Source organism: Eurypyga helias, unplaced genomic scaffold (assembly GCF_000690775.1).
Source record: "Eurypyga helias isolate BGI_N326 unplaced genomic scaffold, ASM69077v1 scaffold14092, whole genome shotgun sequence".
Classification (NCBI taxonomy): Eukaryota; Metazoa; Chordata; class Aves; order Eurypygiformes; family Eurypygidae; genus Eurypyga; species Eurypyga helias.
Genome location: NW_010235381.1, coordinates 1 through 19,903, shown reverse-complemented (window position 1 = coordinate 19,903; position 19,903 = coordinate 1). Strand labels below are relative to the sequence as shown.

General features: G+C 47.6%; 1 protein-coding gene across 2 annotated transcripts in view; it reads left to right on the top strand.

Moving 5' to 3' along the window:
• LOC104505952 (transketolase) overlaps positions 1-13,969 on the top strand; it is an 18,436-nt gene extending 4,467 nt beyond the window's left edge. For both annotated transcript variants that reach the window (XM_010146727.1, XM_010146728.1), the window contains 9 exons: positions 636-754; positions 2,107-2,300; positions 3,310-3,474; positions 4,706-4,862; positions 8,445-8,575; positions 9,889-9,972; positions 10,150-10,243; positions 12,252-12,374; positions 13,671-13,969. In XM_010146727.1, the coding sequence (XP_010145029.1) occupies positions 636-754; positions 2,107-2,300; positions 3,310-3,474; positions 4,706-4,862; positions 8,445-8,575; positions 9,889-9,972; positions 10,150-10,243; positions 12,252-12,374; positions 13,671-13,858 (1,255 nt within the window). In that variant the 3' untranslated portion in view covers positions 13,859-13,969. The remainder of the gene's footprint in view (positions 1-635; positions 755-2,106; positions 2,301-3,309; positions 3,475-4,705; positions 4,863-8,444; positions 8,576-9,888; positions 9,973-10,149; positions 10,244-12,251; positions 12,375-13,670) is intronic.
• Positions 13,970-19,903: the final 5,934 nt, after the last annotated feature.

Here is a 19,903-nt window from a genome sequence, read left to right as displayed (position 1 = left end):
GCAGGAATATTAGCAGTGGCAGAAGTTTTTGCTTAGAGGAAAACCAAAAGGACTGCTTATGCAGATAAATTTGTTAGAGGATCTTAAAGCAGCTTTTATCATATGAAATACAGATTTTTATAACCATTTGTGTGACCAAATGTACTGTCATAGCAAGTAAATCAGAAAAAAGGGGAAGTAAGCCATTACTCATGAGAGAATTCTTAGTGCATTGGCTTTCATTTAGTTTACAAATGTATATTTCTATGTAGATGCAAAAATCCATGACAAAAACCTGTCAGATATAATAACAGCCATGCGAGTTATGATGGAGCATTTTTATTTTAATCAGCTCTCATTGTCAGTTTTTAACTGATTTCTAGATGTTCGATTTGCTTTTTGAACAAAAATTGCTAGTGTGTCTGAAGAAATCTAGGATAACGGTTATCTGTGGGCTGTAAATTTTGCTAATAGCTGTTAATCCCTCTTCAACTCATTTTGCATTATAAAAAAGGGACTGTGATATTTTAGGATCTCGAATGCTAGTTCATATTTCTGGCATACATTGGGTCTCTTATTCATTATTGTTATTGCTAACTACCAGGGAGTCACATGGTAAAACCCTTTAGAAACAGTTGATCTCTTTGTGTTCTTAGCTGGCATGCTATCATCGTTGATGGGCACAGTGTGGAGGAGCTTTGCAAAGCCTTTGGCCAGGCCAAACATCAGCCAACAGCTATCATTGCAAAGACTTTTAAAGGCAAAGGCATATCAGGTAACAAAACATCTATTGCTCTGCATACACGTGTATAGAATGCTATGTACTTAGTGCTGTAGTAAAGGTGCGATCATTAAGAAGTATGGAAGTTTAATATTTCATACATTAGAAAAAGGTTGGTATCCTATCAGCTTTTTGTGTTGATATTACTACCATACAATCTGAAAACTCAGAATTTCACCCTGCTGGTTTTTTTCTTCGTTGCCTTTTCTTATGGAAGACATTAGATTGATGTTTCATTGGAAGCAGGCGAAGTTGTGGTGCTCAGTTCTCCACATTATCCAGCCAGGTGTGCTTCTGCGTTGACTGGGATTTTACAGATCCCCAGTTGTGGAGTGGCATTCCTCTGCTCTCAGCTGTGCTTGAGTTGTTACTCTTTAAAAAGTCTTTTCTAGTCTGGAAGATGGCCAGGGGCAGGGGAAACACGGGACTGTATGCCTTGGTCTTGAGAATTGCCGTAGCAAAAGAGGGCAACCTTGGCTTGCTCTTGATCCCTAGACTCAGAGACTACTATGAGATAGAGAAGGGAGTAACTTTGTCACAGAGGCTCCATGCTCCCTGTGCTGCAGATAACTGGGTCTGCTTTTACCAGCCAGACAGTATAAATGCATAGAAAACAAGGAGGGGATGCAGCATTTGCAATTTTGACGAAGTTGCATGAGCTGTGGTGACAAGATAAGCTACCTGGTCATACTGCCAGTATGTTCACCTACAGCTTTTAGCAGCACTCTGAATTTGCCTTTCTGAATAGATAATTATTAATAAAGAGAGTGACTATGTCCATTCTTTTTCACTGAGTAAGGAAGCAAAATCAATTATTCTTAGTGACTTACTCAGTGAAAAGCAGCATATCAGCCAAGAGGTGATTTTGCTGTTAGTGCCGGATGCACAAAGATAAGAGTCATCAGAAGCTATTAAAATAAAGCTGTAAAACTTCAGTCTTGTTTGAATTAGGCAGCTTGGTTAACTGCTGTTTGTTTGTTTAGGCCTTGCTGTTGAAATTTCACGTTAACTCTTCACACTGATTTACTGTTTACTTCTTGCCACACTTACGGACCAGGTCTTTTAGGTGCCAGTTTAAAAATGATTTCAGTAGAAGACACTGGAATTTCATCACTAGTTTGGGATATAGGGAATTTGACTTTCTCTTACGTATTTAAACATGTCTGTCTTAATGCAGTTGAATGCTATTGTAATGGTTACAATGGGAACAATAACAAGTGCTCCCTTGCAAGACTGTACTAGACTGATTCTCCACCCACTGCACTTCTATCTGGGTAAAATCTGCAGCTAACAACTTAAGTAGTTTTTATATTTTTCTTATTTGTAATGTAATTTTACCCACGCAGGTGTTGAAGATAAGGAGAGCTGGCATGGAAAGCCCCTTCCGAAAAACATGGCTGAACAAGTCATTCAGGAAATAGATGACAAGATCCAAAACAAGAAAAAGCTTTCTCCAGCCCTCCCGGAAGAAGATGCGCCTGTAGTAAATATTAGAAACATTAAGATGCCATCTCCACCAAGCTACAAAGTGGGAGAAAAGGTACTCCCTGCCTTTTTCACTGTTGGGCAGGTATCAGAAGTGTGAGACTGTTTAATGGGTGGCAGGAGGGTTTGTGTGATCCCTTGCCACAATTTCAGCCACCTACCTCTTCTCTCCTATTTTCGTAGCATCATAGAATGGTTTGGGTTGGAAGGGACCTTAAAGATCATCTAGTTCCAACCCCCCTGCCATGGGCAGGGACACCTTCCACTAGACCAGGTTGCTCCAAGCCTCATCCAGCCTGGCCTTGGACACTTCCAGGGATGGGGCATCCACAGCTTCTCTAGGCAACCTGTCCCGGTGCCTCCCCACCCTCTCCGGGAAGAATTGCTTCCTGATGTCCAATCTAAACCTCCCCACTTTCAATTTAAACTCGTTACCCCTTGTCCTGTCACTCCCTGCCCTTGTAAAAAGTCCCCCCCAGCTTCCTTGTAGCCCCTTCAGGCACTGGAAGGGGCTATAAGGTCTCCCCAGAGCCTTCTCTTCTCCAGGCTGAACATGCCCAACTCTCTCAGCCTGTCCCCATAGCAGAGGTGCTCCCAGTCCTCTTTTGAGTATCCACACCTACCTCTGAGGGGGACACACAGACATCCAACTCACTGGTTGAGTTTATTAAAATACAAAACTCTAATCATTCTTTATTCATGATTGTTTTCAATTATCCAAAATTTTATGTGCCTTTAAAATTAAAGAAATTCCATAAGGTTTGGTGAATTTCCATGATTGGAAATCAAGGTTTACAAAATTTTCTGGCTGGATTGGTCTGAAGTTGCTGACTCTAGCACAGATGTGTGTTGTGATGCTTCACTGTGTTTTTTGTTAACTCTTCTGCGTGTCACTGCTCACAGGCGTAATTTTGATACTGCTGACATTTACAGTAGTTTTGGTTATGTTTTTGTTTTTTGCACTGTATGTGCATGCACTCATGGAAAACCAATGAAACTGAAAAAAAAGTGAAGGTTCTGGAAACAGAAAGTTGTTACAATCTGCTATGTTTTTCTTCTCCTAGTGGGCTACCCGCAAAGCTTACGGTGTTGCACTTGCAAAACTGGGCCACGCTAATGATCGAGTGATTGCTTTGGATGGGGACACAAAGAACTCCACCTTCTCGGAGCTTTTTAAGAAAGAACATCCCAGTCGCTACATCGAATGCTACATTGCTGAGCAGAACATGGTAACTGGTCTACTGGGTTTATGACATACGGGTCTTACACAGCACTACCTGAAACTTCAGAGAGTGGGGTTTCACTGTTTGCTTCTCACATGTGTGTTTGTGGATATGTAACTTAACTTGCTCACTTGGTAGGGAAAAACTAGGCTGTGGCAACAGCTTGCAAACGTAATGCAACAGGAGTGCTTCTGATAATTCTCTCCTAAATCTCCCTCTCTATTCTTTTTGGTTTCGTGGTCGTATTGTCTGCATTTTAGCAGAATGCAAGGAGGTGGCAATGTGTGAACAACACCAATACTTTCTGCAGTGTGATTTGCAGAGGTTTAACTCTGAAAAGACTTTTTTATAGAGGGTTTTTTTTTTTCATGGGTAATAGAATGTCAGAATGTGACAGAGAATTCTGTGCTGGACTGAGCTATAAAGATGAGGACAGAGAAACAGTAAACTTAGCCTGATGACATTTGTGCAGAAAGGACTAAAATAATTTGATAACTCATCTGTTTGAGTCTTCACTTGCCACCTGTCTGGGTTCACCGAGGCAAATGAAGTTAAAGATACAAAGTCAGGCAGAAATTTGTTGTTGTCTTTAATGATTTATAACCAAAGAACCTGTAAACTGTCTCTTGCAAATTTTATACTAGGGCAGTTTCATGAGCTTGAGGCAGGCATTTTGGATTTACATGAGCTCGGGAGAAATCTGCCATGAACAGCAGACTAGTTTCTGCCTAAAGTAATGTACCAATAAACAGTTTAAGGACCTTGTTCTAATTTCCATCTTACTGAAGAAGGGCCCTTTTAGTAAATACCGGTCCAGATAACACAGGTAAACCTATTCCCACTTAGCAGTGATAATTTTTGTCTGCTGAAGATAGTAAAACCATGTCCTTTGGACTGAAAGTGTAAGCCTTTGATCCAGGAAAAGAAAGGAGGGGAGATACATCCTAAACTCTGAATGGCTGCTTGGAGCAGATGAGGAAAAGCTGCCAGTAAGGGTCAACAATAACAGCTAGAAGTTGAGGCACGGAGCAGAGCAGCTGCTGGAGGATAGATACTGGGGGAGAGAGAGTTGCTTCCTTTCTTGTTTGGAAAGGCCAACAGCAGGACAAGCCCGATTTTTAATGTGCACTGAGAGCTTCTTGCTAACGTTTTACAGTAGGAAGTCCCACAGATGATCTCTTGGAAACAGTCAATAAATGTGGAATTCACTGTTCCTGTACAATCTCCCTCTTTTCAGGTGAGCATTGCAGTTGGTTGTGCCACTCGTGACAGAACTGTTGCTTTTGCCAGCACCTTCGCAACCTTCTTCACACGGGCATTTGACCAGATCCGTATGGCTGCCATCTCCGAGAGTAACGTCAATCTCTGTGGCTCGCACTGCGGTGTTTCTATTGGTAAGGGCAGCCTTGGCTTGTTTGTCAGTGGTTCCCATCCGTTTCGTGATGTGTCCAGCAATCAAACTGGTAATGCTTGTGGAGTCAATCAGAAACGTGGCTGTGATGGTATAACGCTGGCAGCCTTTATAGGAAGGAGTCATATCTGCAATCCACTCTTATCAGGCAGGGTATTTTGGATTTAGAAAGAATGCGAAAGGTTTCAAGCCTTCACCAGCTTACCTGTTTTCTTCTCCTTTATCAGTTTGGCCTGACAAATTTTTTTTCTTTTCTACTCTGTAAGTATAGAGTGATACAAAGGGATTGGATTGGAAGTGAGGAGCTTCGGTTCCTTTCCATCTTCTCAGTTGACATCGTCTGTGATAAGAGTAGTTGTGTGCTTACTGTGCCTTTGTTTCCCAGTCCCCAAAATGAGACTGATGATACTTACTCTTGCACAAGTGCTTTTGCCCACCAATTTCAAAAACACTTTACAAAGGATAAATATTTTTGGTTTATTATGCCTTTGAAGGTCATATATTTGAAATTCAACTTTGCTCAGTATTTTTTACTACTACAGCAGCTCATGTGTTGATTAAAAAAACTCCCAAAACCTCCAAGTACTAATGGAACAAGAACTGTGAAGCTGTTACATAACTCAGGATGTTGGCAGTACCTGTTCTGGCCTTTGCTTCCTACCGTAGCTGTTTGGTACGTGTCAGATCATATTGGGGTTTGAGTTTTTTAACGAAATGCATAGACATCACCCACGAAAACAGGAGCAGACTTGCACACCAAGAAGGCAAATGCCAGTAGATGTTCATGCTTGAAAAGCTACTAGGTATTTCTAGGGGAAAAGAGAGGGAGAGCTGATGGGTAGTAAGTTACGGCGCTCTGCATACATCAGTGTTTCAGCTGATATAATAGCTTTGGCTAGCAGTATGGTCTGGAGGAGTGTTGCGTTTTTTGTTTAAAGCAAAATAATTAGTTTGGCCTGTAATATTGGTAAAGCTTTAAAGACGCTTCATAAATGTGTGTGGTCTCCTCCAGAACCTCACGCTTAACCCGCAGCAGTACAGAGTATGCTTTAGTGGTGGGACTGCAAGTAGAGTGTATCAGGTTATGGCCTGAGTATGTCATTAAGGGCAGGATTCTATTACAAGCCTCTTTTCTCTTCAAAATCAGTTCTCCCACCTCATCGTAGGCTAGTTCAGTTTAAGTCTTCCAGCAAGCAGCAAAGGGTGTTGGTGCAAAAGCCAATGAGCTTCAGTCTTTGCTCATATAAGAAGATAAAACCCTTCTGGGTTACCTGAACTGTCTCCTAGAACCACCCTTTCAAGTCTCAATTTTCAGCACTTGGAATGTTCTGCTGGGAGCTGTGACTGTGAAGTGCGTGCTTAGATTTGTACAGGTGTTTGAGTTACAAATCTGCTTCAGGCCTCAACTCTGATTTTCATAACAAGAATTTGAACCTGAAATTTTGCAACCGAGTTGTAAAATAAAGGAATTCAGAGAAATCCTTTGGCAGTTGCGAAAATCATTTTTAAATGGAAGGGTATGAATTAAGTGTACTTCCTATCAGAACTTTGGGCCTGCATGGAATTCAAAAATCCTAATTGGATCTGTGGCGAAAATTGAAGTTTTATGTATGCAATTCTAGGTAGACCCATTAAATTTATGATAAATCACGATCACAGTCACCTTCTGAACTCAAGTACTAAGTTTGCTCCTAGGCCAGTAGTTGCTGATGGACCAAAACATCTAATGAAACATTAAATATGTTTTCAGGGTCGTGAGGGAATAATGGAATGTCTTTCCAAACTGAAAGAAATCATAGTGTATTTGTGTCAAAAATAAAAATAGTTCTTTAGACAACCAGTTTTATATTGTAGACATTCAGTGCTGTTCATATTAAGCACGCACATTTTTTATTAAGCTATAACTGTAGGGTTTGCAGATGTAACTGGAAACTACTCTTTTGAGCTGCGTTACTCTGAAACCACATGAATCGTGAAGGTTTTCGTGAAGATGCACTCGGGGTTGAACTCAACTTAGTGCTAGTGTGTAAATTGCCAGTGCGAACTGTGAGTGCTGGTATTAGTGGTGCCACGTTAGCAGAAGTAGGACTGAGATTCTCATTCAGGTACCTGTTAATTTTCTTCTTCATAATTTCACTTTTCTTCTCTGTATACATCGTGTGGGTGCGTTTTAGGAAAGGAAAATGCCCACCGAGATCCCACTCACTTGGTCAGAGTGTACAGATGCAGAAACTGTGGTGTGGAGAAGTTTCTTCACATCCTGACTGAAAGCCAGGATGCGCTTTTCTGGGTTCATGCCTGCTTTGCTAGTAACGTAGAGTGCAGAGTGCAATGACTGATTCCTTTAACATGTTTAACGTTCTCCAGAGTTTGGTGCTGCACATACAAAAATACTCTCCTCCTTCCTTGTGAGCTCGTCCTTCTTGAGTAACAGGTAGTGGGTGCCTGTGGGAAGGCTCATGGCCCTATTTCTGCTCTGCAGGCCGTGACATGACCGGATCTGGAGCACGGCGTGGTTAGTTTGGACAGTGCTGTTCCCACAGCGCCGTTACACCAGGTCACTGGGGGCAGGGGTGTTGTGGTGGTGGTGTCTTTATGGAAAACAGTGACATCCAGCCCACATTCTGGCTAACAATTCCTTTTACAGATCCGCAGTTTGTGCCATAAAGGTGCTGGAGTTGTTAAATTGACACCACGGGTGCCCTGGTGCTGTTTTTAAAAGACTTCTTAGACTACTGAAAAAAAAAGTACCCTTCATTTAATCTTGAAGTGAGCCTAAGAATTTGAGAGAGGTTGTACCAAGTGCACTCTCCATTTCTGATGAGCACCTGTAATTCTTCTTTCACATTTCCAGCAGTTTAATTCCAGAGGAACACTATTGACAGTTCTGCTTGTGCAGCCTCAGTACACATAAATCTGAAGATGCTCAGATACACAAGGAAGCTGGGATGGGGACTTCTTACAAGGGCCTGTAGTGACAGGACAAGGGGTAACGGGTTTAAACTGCAAGTGGGGAGGTTTAGATTAGATATCGGGAAGAAAGTCTTCCCTGAGAGAGTGGTGAGGCACTGGGACAGGTTGCCCAGAGAAGCTGTGGATGCCCCATCCCTGGAAGTGTCCAAGGCCAGGCTGGATGAGGCTTGGAGCAACCTGGTCTGGTGGAAGGTGTCCCTGCCCATGGCAGGGGGGTTGGAACTGGATGGGCTTTAAGGTCCCTTCCAACCCCAACTGTTCTATGATTCTCTCCAGACCCTCTTTCCATATCTGTACCCTTCCTACTTTGACTGACTTCCTTTTGTGTTGTTTTATTGTTGCACTTTATTTCCTGTTTTTCTTTTTAACCCCAGTTCTCTTTCTTTTTAGTCTTTTTCTTCTATATTTACTGTTTAGATGGTTCCAAGTTTAAGGAGAAGATGATTCTTTTCTCAAGCAGGTACACTTGCATGTCCTGTGTGTGCCTGATTTTATACATCTTTTCTGGTTTACATTGAACCTCACTGCCATATTGAGTGATTGTCAAAAATGTGTATTTACCCTTTTCTAACCCTGGTCTTAATTTTTTTAGGTGAGGATGGGCCATCTCAGATGGGACTGGAGGATCTGTGCATGTTCCGGGCTATTCCCAACGCTACTGTGTTTTACCCCAGCGATGCTGTAGCCACCGAAAAAGCAGTGGAAATAGCTGCCAACACCAAGGTTTGCATCACAGCATTTCTGAGCCAGAGAATTTTTTTTACTTTTGTTGCTTCTGGCATGTTTCTTGCATGTCTCTACCCACATAAAGCCTTTCAAAGGCTCCAACGTGGCAGTGGGATGTTTTCTTTGCATGGAAAGGTTGCAGAAATTCTGTTCAGGCTAGTGCAGAACGTGGAGTCTGGAATTCTGTGGGCCAGATGTGGGGAGATGTAAAGGATTACACAGCGATTGCAGTTTGGGTCTAAATTGGCTCAGAAAGAAGGGCAAGTGTGACTCTTATTGATGTTCAGCAAGCTTACAGAAGGTACACTCCTACTTGATATTTCTGGTGTCAAAAATTGAAACTGGATATGGTAAGAAAATTTATCTTGAGGATTCTGATCAGGTGCCTGTAAGTGAAAGCTCAGGAGTCAGGTCCTCTAGTCGTCTAGGACAGTCGGCATCTTGTGGAGATACTGAGAGCCGGTGCTTCGACCAGGTGGCAGTCTCCGTGGTCATCTTTTGCTCCTCCGCTGCCAGTGATGGATTGCAGTTCAACTGGAGTGTGGCTGAAGATGTCCGAGACTTCCCACGTGGCTGTGACAGTCGCATCTCTCACCGTCAGCTGATTTGACAAATGGTCAGGTGGCATTGGGTTGGATCACCTTGCCTGGTACTCCTTTTGGCTGCTGTAGGAACATACCTGGAGAAAGGAGCGAATAATTGGAAAATTTCTGTCTTGCTAGTGCAGCTTTAAAGTGAAGGAGTGTGGAAATCTGGCATGGAGCAAATGTGATGAGTGATTTGTGGAAAAAAGGTGATGGGGGAGGAAAGGGAGTGCAAGGTAGTGTGAGGGAGAGATGAGGTTGAAGTATGAGTCTATTACTACTTTTGGAAGGGCACCTGAACAGTAACTGGTAGCGAGCATTTTTCCTTGCTTTCAGCTGGGCACTGCTTTTGCTGTAACGTTGCTAAATTTGCACACGTATGGCAAAGGTCTAAGATTCTGATTAACTTGAGGATGTTTCTCCGTTTGCACGTGAGAACAATAGAGAAATAAAGATCTTGGAATCAGAAAGGAAACTGTAAGTTATCGGCACGCTCTAAGAAGAGGTTAAGTGCGCTGTAACGTCTGAAACAACCAGCTCTTGAAAAAGGACTAATGGGAAGTGCGGCCGGGGAGGGAGTTTTACTCAGTAGAACCAGAGGTGATGTAAAAGAGGAGTGAAAACCACACAAATAGAACAAGTCATTTTGCTGTATTTCTTTTCATAGGGTTTACAAACTAGAACTTTCTGCTTTAGTAAATTATTACTTGTTTACTTCGGAAACAGGGCATTTGTTTCATAAGAACTAGTCGTCCTGAGAATCCTGTCATTTACAACAACAGTGAGGACTTCCACATTGGACAGGCAAAGGTAAGTATTGCCCAGGTAACTAGAATCACAAAATACGCAACGTTCTTCCTGTAAAAGCCCTTTTCCCTCTAAAGCATTCCAGTGTCAAAGATTTGATCTTTTTAATAAAATCTCCAGAAATGATAGAAATATCAGGAGGATTTATTGTTAACAATACATGGAAATGTTTTCTTGCAGGTGGTCCTGAAGAGTAAGGATGACCAGGTGACTGTGATCGGAGCAGGAGTCACTCTGCATGAGGCTCTGGCAGCAGCAGAACAGCTGAGAAAAGGTGATCAGACTGTGGGGTGGTTTTTTTTTTTTTCTTTTATCACTTCACACAGCAGAGAAATTGATACTGCCTGGCCTAGCTGCTCACGCTTTGTACTGGTAAACACTAATTAAAATGCTACCGAGAGCTGGTTGCCTGTTAAGCTGATACAGTACAACACAGTGTACATCTGCCAATCTTGCCTAGCTGAGTGGGTTCTAGGTAGCTTAGCAGCATTAGTAGCCATGAAAATTGCCAAACTGATCAGGTCCAAGTCTCCTGAGAATTGCTGATCTGTCTGAAAGCACCCTGCGGGCACAGTCTCAGAAGAGGGGTGTAAGAAGCAGGAGCCTTCCCTGGCACATTGCGCTGGGCTTGGGTACCAACACGACAGAACGCCATTGGGCTGGTTAACACGACACAGCTTGGTAGCCAAGCCACGGCGACCCTGCGTGCACACGCCGCTGGTACGTGGGGCCTCTGTGTAGGTGCGGTTCGCTGCCAGCTTGCTGTTCGTGCATGAACGTGTCAGCCCTCATCTAGCGTGGGAGCAGGGATTGTGTGACGGGGCTTGAGCGCACTGACATCTCGCAGCCCAGATAAAGCCTTAAATGAAAGAGGAAGAGAAAGAAACCATCAAAAGTCCATCTGTGAGGCAGTAGCCTACGCCCAGGAGGAGATTACTGATAGTAACAGATAATACAATTAATGCTGTCTGTGGCTTAGGGGTTGCTTTGTGGGCTGTATCTAGGTGCACAGATACTTTGTCATGACCTTGAGCTCTCAGGCTTAGGACATTTTCATAGAATGACAGAATGGTTTGGGTTGGAAGGGACCTTAAAGACCACCCAGTTCCAACCCCCCTGCCATGGGCAGGGACACCTTCCACCAGACCAGGTTGCTCCAAGCCTCATCCAGCCTGGCCTTGGACAGGGAGGGGGCATCCACAGCTTCTCTGGGCAACCTGTCCCAGTGCCTCCCCACTCTCTCTGGGAAGAATTTCTTCCTGATATCTAATCTAAACCTCCCCACTTTCAATTTAAACCTGTTACCCCTTGTCCTGTTACTACAGGCCCTTGTAAAAAGTCCCCTCCACCTTTCTTGTAGCCCCTTCAGGTACTGGAATTTTGAAAGCTGTGTTTTCGGAAGAACTAGTGTTATTTTTCTGCATTTACCATGCTTTGCGATGCCCTGCTGATCTTGAAGCCTGAATAACTAGCTCTGGAGAGAGAACCCCTTTGCGTAGAGGCAATATCTAATACCCTCAATATATTGGCCGCTAATGAGCCTTCAGCCACAAATCTGTCAGCATAACATAGGGCTGCTTTATGTGCCAGAGTCGATGCAGTGTTCAGCTGGCCAAGATCAGGCAGTAGTGTGTCATGTGCTGTTCTTTATAAACAATCACTGTTTGTACAGAGCTCTAAGAAGCAGTCTGGGCCTGCCTTGCAATGACAGGACAAACTCTGGGTTTGGTACCAACCGGAAGGGCGGCACGATCAGGGCTGGGGCGGTTCGGACAGGCATGCCTGATAGGTGGGCAGCCTGCTGCGAAGAATTCGGAATGCAGTCGGAATGCCTGCAGACGGAAGAAGCAGGAGGAAATTGTGCTTGGCTTGACAATAAAGTTAAAGCAAAAGTAAAGGTCTGGGGGGGAAAAATTGTGACTGATCTGAAAAAGGAGAATTTCCTGGTGACTGGGTTCTGCTCTTAACTGTGGGAAGGCCAGCTAGAGCAGTGTTTTGCTGACGGGCACTCCTAGTGACCTTGAGTCACTTATCCAAGGCTCTTCTGCCACAGGAGTTTTGTCTGTGGAGTGGATGGATATTACTGTCTCACAAGGTGCATGAAGAAAGAACATTTACAAAAGCTAGGGTTGTTTGGGTTCTGTGGCAGACAAGCCATAGGCACAGATACCTGGGCACTAGTGTGGGCAGTCTTCGTAACGGCTCTAAAAGATCACAGGGACTGTCTGTTTTCTCACATTCTTCAAATTCACGTTGCTAATCATCGCGTTCTACATCTGCAGAAAAAATCTTCATCCGTGTGATCGATCCCTTCACTATAAAGCCCCTGGATAAGAAGACAATACTTGAAAATGCGAGAGCAACCAAGGGCAGGATCATCACCGTTGAGGACCATTACCATGAAGGTGAGCAGGGTCCGGGAGGTCACGGCCCACATACTTCTTCCCCAGGGGCTGGAAGCTCACAGCTTCTGACCTGAGAGGGAAGTACAGGGACTGATGCTGTTGTTAAAGCAAAGGGAGGTTTTAGCCTTTTTCCATGTGCAAACAGAGAGCAGCTGTTGTGAGTTGCCTGTCAGGCTTGCTCCTCTCGAGGGGAGATGGAGAAGTTAGCAGAGGGACAGGTATGAGCTGTGGCGTTAGTGGGCATTGTGGGTATCTGCTAGTAGAAATCACTAGATGTTACACTATTACCGTACTTTAAGGTGAAGCATCGCTCCTGCCAGGTATCTGAAGTGATGCGGTGTTACCATGAGCGGTGGTTACACTGCACTTTGTCCCAGACTATGGGCTGTGATAGCATCACTGAGCCTCATCATTTTCTAGCTTATCTTTCAACTCTGGACAAATATTCTGCTGCAGATTTGCAAGGTGGCAGAAGCGTCACATTTGGAGGTGGTGAGCACGATTTACCCTGGCACAGCTCTGTGCGATTCAATCCAGGAAGGTCAAGCGTACATGCGTCACAAGCATGAATGCGTGGCGGGCCCTCGTCAGGCTGGAGGTGCCTGTGGCTGGAGGCAGTTTGCCTGCTTAAGTCACCCTGTGCCTGGAGCTGTGAAAAGCCCTGGGTACGCCCTAACTGAAGTGCAGCACCCAGGTGTCTCACCTGCCAGGTCTCGGAGCACGTGCTCTTGCCACTAGTCCCGTAGTTTCTTCTTCCCTAGTGCTCCTGCTGCCCGTGTCTCCCCTTGCTGCCACACGGTTCTCCACTGCATCCTCTGCCCTGTGACTGACCACGATTCAGTCCGAGCTGAGCTCTGAGCAAAGGCTGTGGATGTGTTATGTGAGAGCTGCCCAGAGGCATGTACAGGCATTGTGAGGAGATGGAGCTCCCAGCGCTGCCGAGTTTGGTGGGAATTGAGACTTTCAGCACATTAAGGACGTTTGTAAATACTCCTCAGTCGAAATACATTTTTAAACCTGGCTCTCGGTGGCCAATGCTGAAGCTGTGAGGGCTTCCCGACAGTTCGGTGTCCTTTAAAGGTGGGTGTTCCTTACTGCCAGCGTACATGCTTCAGAAATGCCAGGCTGGTTGTCCTCGGGGTGCCTTTGGAACGGGGAATCCTTCTCGCTGCACACGTTGTGATGGCAGTTTCCCATAAGCACGCGAGTTGAGGGCTGGCACGCCGTGTCCGTGCACTGTGTGTGTGGCCTGTTGAAGCGCACGGGTGTACCTGGTGTTTGGCTTTTTCTCCCTAGGCGGCATCGGAGAAGCAGTGTGCGCTGCGGTGGTGGGGGAGCCGGGTATCACAGTCAGTCGCCTGGCTGTGTCTCATGTGCCACGCAGCGGGAAGTCGGCTGAGCTCCTGAAGATGTTTGGCATCGACAAAGATGCCATTGTGCAAGCCGTTAAGGGGGCGGGGTCCAAATCCAGAAATGCGGAGTAGGTGGAAGGCTCTTGTGCTGTGCTGGGGAGAAGCAGCGCTCAGCAGAGCGCACTGTACGTTTAAGGCAGGCAACGGTGCTTCATGTAGAGAGTTCTAATAAAAATACCAGCTGAAAAAAAACTTCGGGCTTAAATCTCTTCTTTTCTCCCTCGGTGGGGTTTTGTGCAGGGACATCTGGATGCTTTCAGGCACTGTAACGCTTGAGGTTATTTACCAGTCTGGGGGCAGCAGCCCTTTGCCTGCCTGCTGCGTAGCAGGACCGGTTTCTGCTTTGCACCTCGCCTTCCCTGCGCCGAGCCTGGCGTGGGCGGGGGTGGTGCCTTCCCCGGAGGTCTGAGTGGGCTCCGCTCAGCAGGGAAATGGGCAGTAGCCCAGAGTGAACCCAGTAGCTTTTTCTCAGTGTTGGATCCAACTTAGTGCTGGTGATTAAAATTCTGTCTCAAAACGAGTTCGGTGAAAGCCGAGTTCTTCCCTTGCTGCCAGGTCTGTCTTCTGGACAGAAGCATTAGGCATGGGATAGTAAAAAGCAGGAACGTGTATTGCAGGAGGAGGGTGGCTGGTGCCTTTGTTTCGCTTTAAGTGGCCCCCCAGCCATTTAAAACGAAAGACCAGAAGGAAGTACCCCACGTGCCAGACAACACCGAAGTGGAAGGAGATGTATCTGGTCCTGGGGAGCCAACAGGCTGCGGTGGAGGCCCAGGGGAAGGAGTGATGAGCTGTGGGCCCAGGAGGGGCTTGCTGGACTCGGAGAATGGAGGCTCTGGGAGCTCAGGGTCACTTAGGGAGGCTGAAACTCATCAGAGGAATCTGTATCGTGTCTGAGTGCTCGGGTGGTGCTGCAGCAGGAGTGATAGGAGAGATCAGAATGGGCATTGCCACTGGGCAAGAGGCGGGAGCGTTTGAGATGGGCTGGAGAAGGGCTGGAATGAACTGCAGGAAGCTACCAGCTACCCCGAGAGGAGGTGGCTGAACACAGAAGTTGCTTTTTCCTATGGAGCTGACTGTGCTGTGAGGTGCCCTAAGCTGGGTGCGCTGTTCATCTCACGTGATGGCTTTAAATGTTTTGCCATTTTAAAGTGTTTTGCTTATTTTACCCTTAAGCCGCTTCTCTTTAAAACCAAAGATAATTGTGTTGACTGCAGAGTACTGAATGTGAAAATGTTCCTAGTAATAATACGTGTTTCTTGTCCTGGCTGTTGCACAAGTTACCTTTCAGAAAGACAGTGTGCAGCAAAGGGAACTAAAAAACCAGAGCACTACCAGCACAGGGTGACTGAACATGGTTTCAGTCCACCCACCAGCCACTTGACACGAACAGCACCTCGCTGGTCCAAACAAGACTTTATTTGCGGACTAGCAACACAAAATATACGGTATTTTGGCATGACAGACGATTCCACAGAGCCACGTGAACAGTGCATGTACATGAGAACGTAAATACCACTGAGTACCTTGGATTCACCCTTACTGCTTCCTCTGTGCTCTGCTGGAGCAGGCCTGCACACAACCCTTGGGGCTTTGGGGTGTGCAGATGGAACTGCCACACACCAGAACGATCAACGCTGGTGCCTAAGATTCAGGACAACTAAAAAGTAAAAGTAAGCTTTCTGATTTTCTGAGCAAGGCTCGAAATTGCTTCTCTCACACTCCGGCCTGTGGGTCTGCATTTCCGCAGTTTCCTGTTTTAGGGCTCTTTGACGCGGTGCCTTCATCCGTCTACGGGTATGAAGACCTTACCTTTACCTTTTTAGGAAAAAGGTATCCCCCTTCTCTGCAGCCTGCCCATGGTTCCCTCAGAAGAAGAGATGAAATCGCTGCTGTTCATCTCATTACTGCACCATTATGTCACTGTGTGTAAAATCTCGCCCGGCTTTCACTGGGAGCCGTCATTATGCGCCAGCTCGCTGTTGGGGCTCGACGGTGTCGGCGCGGTGTTGGGGCTCGACGGTGTAGGCGTGTGTCCAGCATTTGCCTGGCATGTGGAATCGCAAGGGGCGACGGGGAGGCGGCTTGGGGGTGCCAGGATTTTTTTTTTTCAGCTGAGGGTGATGGTGGTCGCTGTTGAGTTTGGTAAGCAGAGGCAGGTGGTTGCAGGGGGGAAGGGGCGGAGAATGCGTTTATATTTAACGGAATAAATATAAACCTACACCTGGAGTGTCTTAGGAGCCCTGCGGAGCCGCTTCAGAAGGAACGGGTCCTGTGCTGCAGCTTCAGCTTTATTTTTGAGGGGAGGGAAGGGTGTGGTTGAACACGGTGCTGTTTCAGATCAGGTTTGGTGCTGGCCTCAGGAAGCAGTTCTGATGCTGCAGCAGGGTCTGCGGAACTCCTGAGACCCCCCTCCTAGGCAGCTTTCCTCGCACCTGCGCGGTGAACACAAGGACAGCTGTCAGGAGTGCTGTTTCCAACTGGCCCCTTCCTGCAGCTTCTCAGCATGACAAACGCGGGTAAACGGGAACCTGGAGTGAGACCCAACGCGAGAAACCCCCCACCCCCTCCACAAGCTTTTCACTGAGCTCTAGACTTCGTACTCGGACACTGCCAGGAAATGGTTAACACCCCACGCAGGGCGGAGCGTTCGAAACGTGGAAGGAGGCAGGAATAATTCATTGGAAATGCTCTGCCATGTGAAAGGAGGCAGGAATAATTTGTTTTCAAACCCAAGCAGCTGTAACGAACTTAGTAAAGTGCTGCTTTTTTTTTTCTGATTAAGAAGATTGGAAATTGTAATTTAGAGCAGTTGGCAGGGACGGTGCATGTGGTCAGGGAGGGGACTGTTACCTGTTGGCCGGAATCTGTCAATCAGAGGAAGAAAACTGTCGAGAACGCTCCGAAGTCGATACACTGGGAAAACAAACAATTGGGTTTTTTCCAAGTTGAGCCAGAGAGCAACATAAAAAAAAAAAATGGCAAAACCAAGACACCGAGGCTCACATGATGGGCCCCAGATGGCTGTTCCGACGAGCACTTTGTGACCTCGTTAGTAACAGTGGTGACAGGGCTGACTCCTGAACCGGACCCGTTAGCGCAGGGTGCCAGAGGAGACTCCCGCTCCCGGCTGGGGAGCCACAGCTTGCTGCGGGGCACCTCCCCCCGCCAGCATCCCCCTTCTCTGTAATTCACTCCTGGTGACAGCTCTTCCGGGGGGTGTCCCTCCAGCAGCCTCAGTGCCGGGGGGGACAGCAGCCAGGGCGCGGCACCGTGCAGCCTGTACCCTGCCGCCAAGATTACGCTTTGTCGTGGCAGCGTAGCCTGCAGCCGTTGCTGGGGCTCAGGGTCTGGTGATCCCTGAGGATGAAGAGTCAACCCTTCCCCTCGGTGTGCCCATGGCACGCATGTCTCTGGCCACACGTGTGATGGTGAACGAGGCGTTAGGGGGTCGGTGGTGACGATTTACGGGCTCTAACGAGTGGTTCCACAGACTTGGGGAGTTTAACGAGCACGTGAGCTCGTATCCTCGGGGTGGATACGGAGCTGACTGCTGAGCACACACTTACCTAGACCGAAGTAGATCCCAGTGGTTTCCAGGGAAGCAAACGTGATTAAACCGATTCCCAGAGAAATAGTCCAATCTAAGGCAACAAAATAAGTATTTGGCTTTGTTTGTTTCCCCAGCGTGCAACAGTCCGTCCTCCCACGGAAGCCTTGCCTTACCTCTGTGGTAGTAGTAGCAGATCAGCAAAGCTCCAATTGCAAAGCAAAGGATGACAAAATGGAAGAACTCGTCTGAAACGGAGAGGGAAAGCTAGGTCACGGCTGCTGGCGGGGCCGGGCACGTGCACCTCACGGAACAGTGTCCAGAGCCTGTTCCCGTCAGGTGCCTCACGCTGGACTCAAGGCAAAGTGTGCAGGCACGTGAGAGGTGCCGAGAAGCCTTGATGCACTGCAGCAAAGCACTCGTGTCAGGGGGAGGGTTTTTGGAACCAGGGATCTCATCTGTGGCCTGAGGTTCACCAGGGCTGACAGCCGCTGGATTAAAAGCCAAGTTACCGTCCTTCCGGATGCCCATCCACCGTACTGTCCACTGCTGCCAGCGAGCGTTCCCCTTCCCACAGGCTGCAAAAGAGAGAAGCTTTTCATTGACATGGAACTCGGAAACTAAAGAGTTTTCAGTGTTTTCCCTTTTTGTATCTGGTCAGTTCTGTATGCACAGCTGTTTGTTGAAAGGAAGGAGCTGCGAGCCTTCCAGAAAGATCAGCGATTGTACGGCGTAGGGACGAGCTGGTGCTGCCAGAGGTTTAGACGGAGCGCGCTTCGCTCTACGCTAGTGCTGAGCAGCCGGGTTCTGTTCCTTCTCCAGCTGTACCGTCAGCAAGAGCTGAGTAGTTCCCCAGGTTGCCAAGGGTGTGTTCGAAGCAGGAGGCTTCCTCCTTTTCGTTTGTTGGCTGTTTGAGACGGCCCAGGGCACTCAGCCGCAGGTCGGCCTCTGTGAGTCGGACCGCGAGGTTTAGGTGCCGATTTCGCTTAGGTTGGGCTGCACATCTGGGCAACCACTGCCCAGCAGTGCTGGAGATGTACCCCCGCTGAGCTACGGCCCTCTGCTGCTGTGCCTCAACCCTGGAACAACCGAACTTAGCCAAGAAACTTCTCTGGGCCACCTCGTACTGGAGTCACGTGTTCTGATTCTTTGAGCATTCAGGACTGACCAACTTCTGGTTTGGGGACAAGCTGGGTTATTTGATTATTAATGTTAACGTAGCACTACACTCTCACTCAGAGTGTTCCTCTGAGCAGCTGTGTGAATGAGGGGTAGACACAGAACTGATGGGAGCATCACATCCTACTCGGCAGGGGTCTGTTCTGTGCTACTCCAGGCGCAGCAGCGCAGCTGCCACGCTGCCGCGGCGCAACTCACACAGTACTCGCTCTGGTGAAGCGTTGCAATAACAATTCTCAAACGTGGGCTTGTGGATTAGGAAATACTAGGAAATACAAGCATCGGGGAGCTGGCACAGCTATCGTCACTAAGCAAAACTCAGCCCTGAAAGATGTTACCCACAAGAAAACCTTCTATTGGCTTCTTTGTACTTACCATCTGCGCTTGAATCTTCTTGGCTGGTGATCTCTGAAAAGCAACATAGGTGTTTTACTTCTGACGGTAAAAATACCGATATGCTGTTTCCCCCCGTTAGCACGCGCAAGCACCGCAAGTATTCAGCTATTGCTGACTTGGGGTAGGCAAAACAGTACTTGGAAGTGCCAGGAAGTGAAGTGAAAAGTGCCTGTGCCGTGAGCCCGGGCTCTTTGGCACAGCAGAGGGTGGATGGCCTCTGCGTTGCTCTGCAGCCGCTGGAGCTAGAACCAGGCAGAGCTGGGATCGCGAGCGTGCGTCACCTGAACCTGGCCCTGCACGCGAAACGCTCCCAGTGTCTCCCTCTGGGGTGCTGATGTAGAACTGAAGATATTGCCCTGGAATTCTGTGTGGCTCCCTGGGGACAAGAAGCTCTGAAGGTGCCCCTGGGGAGCGCACTGCCGTTCATCCCTTCCTCCCACCTGTCCCAAGCCGGAAGGGGGCGGGGAGCAGGTGCCCTCTCAAGGGTGGTGCTGGGCTCCCCGAGCTACTGAATCTGGCATTGGCCTGGGAGCGGGAGGGACGAGGTCCCTAACGCAGCCAAGCCACTGAAAATTCCCCACTGAGGGCTTTTTACATCTGTTCTGCGGCTGCCCAGCAGAATTTCCCTGATAAAAGGGAATTTGCCTTTAGACCGATGTCTGGTCCGGCCTCTCTGCTGGAGCCGTTTCCCTGTCACTTCCCATTTGGCTTTCACCCTGCACTTCCTGCTGGGGAATGGGCGTGCAGAGCTGAGTACCGCTGCTTCACAGAGCCCAGGGTCCCGCTCCCTCCCCATCCCGCATCCCTCTTCAGCAGGCGCTAGAGGGCTGCAGGGAATGCTGCGAGCCTCCTGGCTTTTGTGGGGAAATCCTGAACGGTTGCCCAATAGAACTGCTGGGGTTCCCCCTCAAAAGCACGAGGAGTGCTGTGAGCTGACCTCGTGAGGCGCTGCGGGCCCACAACAAACGGGTTCAGCGGTGGGAGCGCCCTGCACG